This window comes from Vanessa cardui, chromosome 9, assembly GCF_905220365.1.
Source record: "Vanessa cardui chromosome 9, ilVanCard2.1, whole genome shotgun sequence".
NCBI classification, from domain to species: domain Eukaryota; kingdom Metazoa; phylum Arthropoda; class Insecta; order Lepidoptera; family Nymphalidae; genus Vanessa; species Vanessa cardui.
The window spans coordinates 2,421,949-2,431,104 of NC_061131.1; the positions used below are offsets into that span (position 1 = coordinate 2,421,949).

The window sequence follows — 9,156 nt, forward strand, 5'->3', positions numbered from 1 at the left end:
TAGATTTCTGCTGTGTAAATATCTGGAGAAGTATTTGAAGTTCGTGGCTCTCTTTGACTTTAAGCGCTGCAGTTTACCACCGCCGTCCCTCCTTCTTCTTCCTTTTTTACAGAGTAATTGTGGCTCTGACAAAAACGTTCAAGACTGTCTCGTTACGTTATAAGATCACAAATATTCTAGAATAATAACTACCACGAATTAAGTACAGTAATTTATTGTTGTATATGGAAACATTGTGGTGTTCTTTTTTTAAAATATTTCAAAAAATATATAAAGAAAAAAGGTTTAAATACCGTTACATAAATTCTCAATTCGTCCGTAGGTGTATATTTTTTTTATGTATCCACATAAATATTTGGGTATCATGTTATTGCTCATGAACTAATATTGATGTTTTTTTAGACACGTTCGTTCAGGCACTTGTTTTTCGAATAAATTTATTATTTAATTCATTTCATATTTTGTAATTACTTATTAGTACTTTTTAATAAAAAAAGAAATTTTAATATTCGAACATAGATATATGAGAATATAGAACACATATTGTAAGTACACAAAATATTAAAAAAAGGATTTACTGCTGGATTTTTTTTTTATTTATAATTATTGTATTAAATAGGTTGTGGTGTCTCTTCGTCTGCATCTGGTCGCTGGCACGTCTGAGCCCCGCATCGATTAGGACAACACTTCAACGCGCGCGGACAATCAGAGTCACCCGTACAAGTATGACTGCATATCCAGACGCCACGGGGATATTCAGGGCAACGACCTTTCTTAACTGAAAAGAGATAATCATTTTAAATATCGAATATTTTTTTTTCTATACATGGCAAAGGCGTCATTTCCTTAGTCTTTTGATTAAACCAACAATTTTATAGAACTATAATGTACTGAAATATTGGTATATTTTTTGTAGATTATGCTTAAAAAAAAGAATAAGTAATAATGTGGTGCGTTATATTTTTCTATGAAATTTGAAGGAAAAATGAGCGATTAGATAGAAAATTTTATAACGTTTTCAACGCAAAGAGTTTTTATATTTTTTACTTTTATTGAGTTGCGCGTAGACTCTTTATAATACAATACTCGCGGTTTAATGCGTTTTGACCAACAAAAAATCGAATCATATACATATTATTATGCCATACAAACGATGGAAACTGATTTGACAGTTTTGGTAATTCTTAAAGACGCTCTGTGTTTGTTATAAAATTAAGATTATCACCTCATAAAGACTTTATAAGGTGTTAATCTTCATAAACATGCAAACTGACAGAAAATTATTTTTCAAATTGGACATTAGTTCAATCGAACTGAGATGGCCGAGTGGTTAGAACGCGTGCATTCTAACCGATGATTGCGGGTTCAAACCCAGGCAAGCACCGCTGTATATATGTGCTTAATTTGTATTTATAATTCAAAAAATAAAAAAGAAAACATCGTGAGGAAACCTGCATGTGTCTAATTTCATCGAAATTCTGCCACATGTGCATTCCACCAACGAGCATTGGAACAGCGTGGTTGAAAGCCTCTCCTTAATGGAAGAGGATGCCTTATCTCAGCAGTGGGAAATGTACAGGCTGTTACTTTACTCATGCGATCAGTCAATTAAATGCACAAATAGAAATACACTCTCTTTAACTGATGGGTTGTCAATCCAACATTACGAGAGAGGATTTAATGAACACGAGCTGCAGGAACATAAAATAAACTAAACCTATACTTTTTTTAATGGCTAAACCCAAAACATGGCTCTAGGGCCTCGGAAAAATAATAGCAACAAATCCTTAAAAGGTGTGATAAGAAACTCCTTTCCAAAAACTCCTTGTTAACATTTACCTAATGTAACGAAATGTCGCTGTGTCATCGGATCGACGCACATCGCCCCACCACAGGCTGTGGGACAGCAGAGAGTTGTGCTGTTGCATGGCGCCTGTGGTCCACAGGTTGCTTCACAGACATCCACTGACAAAGTGGGCGGGCACGAACCAAGACATGAAGCTAGCGCCACTGATGTTGCTGTTGACAGAAAAATAGATACTTAAATGTAACACAGCTGAACTATTTTTTTCTTGAAGTGACAAATTAGACCTTATTTCGGTGGGGTATGGATTATTTTCATCTGACAAGTGTGTGTTCTTAGTTTTATTTAAAGCTGAGCACAGCGTTAATATCTATGGGCGATGGCGATCTCTTACCATCAGGTTTTTTGGCTTTACCTGACCGCCTGCCTATTACATAAAAATCAAACATAGTTTTCTTGTCATCCCTGTGCACGCGCATCATACGTATCATTTTCATAATGTTTTTATAACAGACCTAAATAAGTACAACCTCAAAATGAAATAAAATAAATAATATTTTTTACTCTATTTTGTTGTTAATTATATACAAGTTGAGAAAAAAATAATTTCGCCACATAACAAAACACTTTAAAAAAATCCTCGAAAACAGCACATTTTAATCACAGTATTACATAACATCTATAAAATAACTCGATAAAAGTAAACAATTAAATAACCACGATCATTCCCGTGTTTAGATACCATTACACAAATAACCTTTTCCAATACGACGTAAATAACTCACAGTCAATATGAAAACGTCACCAAACCCCCAATAGCCGCGCTACAGTAACTCAACTCAACAGTCACAGTCAACTCACCGATAACCACAAAACACAGCCGTAACATTTTCTCCTCCATCGTGAACAGCGGCTGCTTTATAATTCTCGTTTGCTCCGATAATTGCGAGGGACGTCTTGACACGAATATCGCGCGACACACGGATTGATAGATTGGACTATAAGCGCTTCAATGTCGCTTGTAAACAACTAGAATTATCGTGCTCAAATGTAAACCAACTTCAGCACAATCAGATGAACAGCAAGCAGATCTTAGTACATTCTGGGACCGTAGCACGTATAAATAAATAAATATGAGACAACATCACATACATTACTCTGATCCCAATGTAAGTAGCTGAAGCACTTGTGTTATGGAAATCAGAAGTAACGACGGTACCACAAACACCTAGACCCAAGACAACATAGAAAACTAATGGTAATCTACATCGACTCGGCCGGGAATCGAACCCGGGACCTCAGAGTGGCGTACCCATGAAAACCGGTGTACACACCACTCGACCATGGAGGTCGTCACGTATGACGTATGACAATATACATGAGCTTTTTTTCTTTTCCTTGATGTCATGGTTATCTCTTTTAAGCGAATACATCGGCCAATTGGGGCGTAAAAATGTGGGCCTTAGATCCAAATACCGTGTGCCTTTATATTAAAAACGATATAGTGATGAGTCTTTCTCATCACTCCTTCGAAATCTTCCCTATTAATTTACATGTGCCAATTTTCATGATTGGACAGTGCCGACGAATATATTATTCTAAAATAAACATGTCATCATTCAGTTATATTATTAAAATTATTTACCAATGTATTTTAATATTTCTTTCCTTAAAGTAATGTACAACTTGAATATGATAATGATTATTATTTATCTGTAATGTAGGTACATCTCAACAAGTTATAGTTTGTTAGTCGGAGATTCACTTCTGAATAATCATGTTTACAGTATAATGATTGAAAATATTTAAAGAAAGACAATTTAATTCACTTTAAATTATTTATCCCGTTAGACACTCTATACATATCTGCGTTCACGATAAATTCGAAAAAGTCGAAACCTTTACAAGAATACCAAATTTCTAAGCGTTAACTCACACATAAACAATTAAATCAATGTTAAAAACAATTACATACATTTTACACTATTCATAATATAGTCGGTCTATCTGTCTATTTGTTCCGGCTAATCTCTGGAACGGCTGGACCGATTTTGACGGGACTTTCACTAGCAGATAACTGATATAATAGGGAGTAACTTAGGCTACAATAATATCTTATTTTGTTACATTCAAAGGCCTACAAGGTCGCGGGCACAGCTAGCTTATAATATATTATAAATAATATTATGTATTACAAATAAACTACACGACAGTGTGTATTACTGTCAATGTCAACACAGATAAGTCCCGGCGACGTCAGGGTTTGCACAAAATTGTAGTACAAGACATCGCATGTGTGAATGTGCTGTCGTCTGAAAGTTTTAATCCTCTTAAGGAATACGACTGAAAGAAGTTTGAAGAATCTGTTACATAGAACACTGTTATGAAGATTGTATTCATTTCTTAGCTTTCACGAGTATAAAAGGATTATTCTGGAACTAGTTATTGCATCCTATGATTTAATTTGTTTGATATTTTTGATGTCATACATTGTACGTACTGATCTCCAAAATTCATTCATCATCGTGAGATTGATAAACAATAGCATCTTGTACAAAATAACCTTTACTTTTACCAACAAGTGAACTTCACTCAATAATTTCGATTTCCGTAAAGTATAATAGATTTTCCACTGGTGTACCCAGAGTTCGTCAATTTTGGCAAAAGTAGCCATTTTTAATAATCTTCAATTTTGCCAAAAGTGGCCATTTTTAATAATTATTATTACTGTATTAATAATGTGTGGATTTACAGTGTTTTTTTTTTATTACGTAATTAATTTTATTTTATTTAATGATATGATATTGGCATTCATGAATTCTGTCTTTGCATAGTAAGAAATTAAAAAAAAATAACCAGAATTAAAAGAGTTGAAAATGATATTTGTATCTGAGTAGAACTTATCAATTATATAAAACAGTTTGAAAAAGTCAAAGCTCCTCAAAGTTAAAGCTAGTTGCAAAACGGTGAAAAATAAAATTACTCTGGCCCATAGCGCCTCGACCGCGCCTGATGAGTTTCCGCAATAGAAAGTATTGGAAAAATGTTTACCGGAGTTTTATCGTGTTAAAGAAAACTCGTTATCGCCCTCAGCTATTCATATTTAGATATTCCGAAGCCGAAGATCGTTTGAGATTCTATGCTTCCTTACTCAAATACGCTTTACGTTCAAGGCAATTTTGTCGCAGAAAAAGTTTTCTTAATTGTATTTCATAACACATTTTGCTACATGATACATCAAGATACTATATTTTGTGTTACTTGCTACTTACCTTAGTCTCGTACGCATAAGGGTCCATGTGTAAATGAATTACATTGCATAACAGTAGCCAACAATTTTTCCAAAAATTATTTTCCCTGGTAAACAACTCTGCTAGTAGAAAAAAATATTAGTTTTTGAGTTATACGGTTTCAGATAGACAGGTATATATATACAGACACACAAAATCTTTTTAAATTATTCTTTACTAAAAAAAGCTATTGAACCAATATTCACAAACCTTATAATACAAGATTCGGAGATGGTTTAAGAATATAATATCTATATTAATAGCATAAAGAGCGTTAGACTCAACTAGATAATTTCATATTATGCTCGCCCATATCGTCTATCTATAAATTACAAATTGAATTTTATCTTAAATCCCGATAATTTCAGAAAAGTAATTAAACAACAAAATTACGTAATTATCAAGTAAAGAGAAAACATTTTTTTACGAAAATAAAACAAAAAAAATCGATTCGACTAAACAAACACAAAAATAAAGCTGAATTGATATTTTTCTAATTTCAAATCAACTTATGAGGAAAAAGTACCAAGTTTAACTACTCAACTGATTAATAAGTTTCGTTGACACATTTAACTAAGACTACAGCAAAGTCAAGGTTCCGCTGATAACCTTTCTACTGTTGATTGTATTCACTTGAAATGTACGAATGTTTGATAACATACTCGATAACTAGTCTTCTATTCTATCAATCCGATTCGGCTAAAACGCAAACGAATCTTTATGATAGAACAGGATAAACTTTAAGGATTAACAACGATTAATAAGTATAATCAGCCCCAATTCCTGTATTATATATTTTTTGTTATGAATATTATGTATAATTAAGTATTTTTGTAAAATGTGTACACGCTATTTCACTCCATATTAACTTCGTCTTCACCAAATTTCGTCCAACTTCGCTTGAAACGTTATTTTTTTTTTTTGTAAAATAATAATAATTTCACAATAAATCGTTTAAATAACCAATAATTTTAATTTTCTCATGTATGTTTATTCTATTTTGTTTTACCTATTATCAAAATGTCATCAATTCTTATTAAACGGCTTTATTTGGCTTGCCCTTTTTGTTTTTTAGGTCAAATTTAGTCATTTTAATTTTAACCCTTCTTTGAAAGAGTGATTTGATATTTGGCACACCTTTAGTTGTGCTGACACTTCAAATACATTCAGCCGCATTGTAAAACCAAGATGGCCGCCTTTACAAAATTGTATTCGAGTCTCATTGAGGATAGTCATATACTAACTTGCACCTAGCTAGTTATATTTTTTAGATTATAGTATATTATCTAGATTATTCACTTTATTTTCGATAAAATCGTTTAAATAATTTTATTTTATTTACGTTCTTGTAATACATTATTAACGATTCAAGTTAGAAAGATGTCATATTTAAATACTTTTGCTATAGCGTAAACCATAATTAAAACTGAGAAAATGATTTTATAAAACCCAATTAAGCTTTACTTTATTGAAGGCTAATTAATTCAACTTTCACAAATAATTGAATTAAATATAAATAAAGTGTGAAATTATTGATACACTTCCATGACAGAATGTTTTTATATGTACTCTTTGTGACAACACGATAAATACGGCGGCGCTGATAAATACGGGCTGAATCAATTAAAACATTTTATTGACACACATTTAATATTTATATTTCACCATTGTTCCCTTAATCAGCTTCTGTTTTAACCGATTTAATTGAACTCAAACTCAATAATGTATTTTTGTTGATTATGTGTATATACTTTGCATAGTGACGATTCGTGATCAATATCAGACACTCACCAATATTTGATAATAGTAAACTAGTTGCCGCCAGGAGCTCTGCTTGCGTTTTAGGGATCCTTCGTCATGAGGCATAAAAAACATATGCGATGTACAAAGATGCTAATCAATGTTGTATTTATTCATTTCCTGTTTGTGGTGTACGTAAGTAAAGTAAAGTAAAAGCCTATGTCTTTCTTTCAAACTTCATCGTAAATTTCATCAAATTCAGTTAAGCCGTTTGGCATCGAAAGAGCAACAGATAGAGTTACTTTTCAACCGACTTCAAAAAGAAGGAGGTTATCAATTCGTCTGTATTTTTTTTATGTTTGTTACCCTCATAACTTTTCACTAGGTGAACCGATTTTGATATTTTTTTTTGTTTGAAAGCTAGTGCTTCCCCTGTGGTTGGGACACCGGCATCAAATATAACAATAAATATAACTACATTATATGATTGTAAATCGATTTTTAAGTAGTCTGATATTTTTCTGACTTTAAAAAATATTTTGAAATTGCAATTATTTTTATTACTTTTTAGTGCATATTTATTTGTGTGAGATTAGTATAGATATGATATCACGTCTTATTACAGCGAGTAACAAGAAACCAAGTATATTTCTACATTTCTCCCTCAGAGAATCTGAATTGCGATTGAACGGGAAAATGCTGTTAGCATAATTGCAACCGTTCCTCGCGGTGGTATTTCTAAAGTACCTCAATGTAAATAGAACTTATATTAAAGATAATATTATTGAGAATATGATTATGTACTATTGTTTCAAATTTATGCTTTTTTTAATAGGTCACGTTAGCTACGTGTCATTTATCACCTGATGTCAAGTGGTCACGACCACCCACAGATATTGGAACTGCAAAAATATGAACCACTAACGCCACGCCACGAACGCGGCTTCGTTCGCTTTTCTGGTTGTTGGTTGTCATTTGTCAGGCAAAAAAGTAGCCTATGTAACTTGATATGGATCTTAGGTAACCCATACAGTTCACGAGTGAGCTTATAGGAAACCCACATACCAAGAAATACCTCAATGGTGACTCGCACCACCACCCTAGTCAGTTAGCTACCGTTGGCAAAACTTTGTTTCAGAGAGCCCACCATCTCTGCGATGCTGAACACCTAGAGGACGAGCTACGTCAGGTCAAGCTTGCACTCCACCAGAACAAGCTGCCCGTGCCTCGCGAGTACCACAGAAGCCGTATAAAGCCACACACAGTTGGGCGACAACCTGCAAATCTAGTATAAGTGAAGGGAGTTACAGACAGGATTGGCAACATCTTGAAGCGAGCTTCGATTAAAACCATTTACAAGCCTCATAAGAAAGTGAGCCAGTTCTTGAGACCTATCGAGAGTAATATTCCTTTACAAACTGCGGGAGTATATAAACTCGAATGTGAGTGTGGTTTATCTTACATAGGCCAAACAAAGAGAAGTATCGGTACCAGGATCAAGGAACATATAGGAGATGCCAAAAATAGGCGTTCTTCAAAGTCTTCAGTCTGTGAACATGCTCTGGATAAACCTAACCATTTTATTCGATTTGATAAACCACAGATCCTCGCTAGAGAATACAGATACATTCCTAGAATGATACGCGAGGCTATTGCAATTCAAACACATCCGAACTTCAATAAAGAAGATGGTTGGAGATTTTCTAACACCTGGGATCCGCTTATTAAAAATTTAAAATCCCAAATCCAACAGACTGCAAGATCTAAAGATACAGTCAGTGCCTTCTGCGTGCAACCGGAACGTTACTCAAGATACCAATTGAGAAATCGTTGGCGGTAGCTGTAAATAATATATCTTTTGTCCTTCAAATAGACAAATGTCACCTTACCTACCCGTAAACACGAACGCTGTAAAGTGCTCGAAACGTCGGGATGTCAAAAATAATTAATATACACGATTCAAATCGGTTATAACTAGTTTTATTTCAATGTGTAATAATCGCGAAAATTTAAGACAACATTTCGTCACTCATGTCAAGTCCGTGAATATGTACAGATGCAGACACAAATGTCACGTCGTAATGTGCGCGCACCTCTATAGATATTCATGGACTCGACATGAGTGACAAAACAGTCACTGTGTCAAAAACATGTGCTGTCATTTAATAGAAATTCAAAAATTGGGGTGTCATCGTAATGGACATGACAAACAAACAGAGACACTTTCATATTTATAATATTACTATACATTCCTTTCAAAATGCGTCACTAATCTTGAGAATTAATATATTGTGTCTCCTGTGCCTATAGTAGCACACTCAC

General features: G+C 33.7%; 1 protein-coding gene across 1 annotated transcript; it reads right to left on the bottom strand.

Moving 5' to 3' along the window:
* Positions 1–573: 573 nt before the first annotated feature.
* Positions 574–2,842, bottom strand: LOC124532398 (WAP four-disulfide core domain protein 2-like). Its single transcript, XM_047107300.1, has 3 exons — positions 2,666–2,842; positions 1,840–2,019; positions 574–778 (listed from the first exon to the last, which is right to left on the bottom strand). Exons 1-3 carry the CDS (start codon positions 2,703–2,705, stop codon positions 612–614), a joined length of 387 nt encoding a protein of 128 aa, XP_046963256.1. The 5' UTR covers positions 2,706–2,842; the 3' UTR covers positions 574–611.
* Positions 2,843–9,156: the final 6,314 nt, after the last annotated feature.

Excerpts from the sequence above, each read along its gene's own strand:
- LOC124532398 (XM_047107300.1), bottom strand. The coding sequence starts at position 2,705 with ATGGAGGAGAAAATGTTACGGCTGTGTTTTGTGGTTATCG. Across the intron at positions 2,020-2,665 it reads GCTGTGTTTTGTGGTTATCG|CAACATCAGTGGCGCTAGCT; the intron begins GTGAGTTGACTG and ends TTCTGTCAACAG. Across the intron at positions 779-1,839 it reads GCGACATTTCGTTACATTAG|TTAAGAAAGGTCGTTGCCCT; the intron begins GTAAATGTTAAC and ends ATCTCTTTTCAG.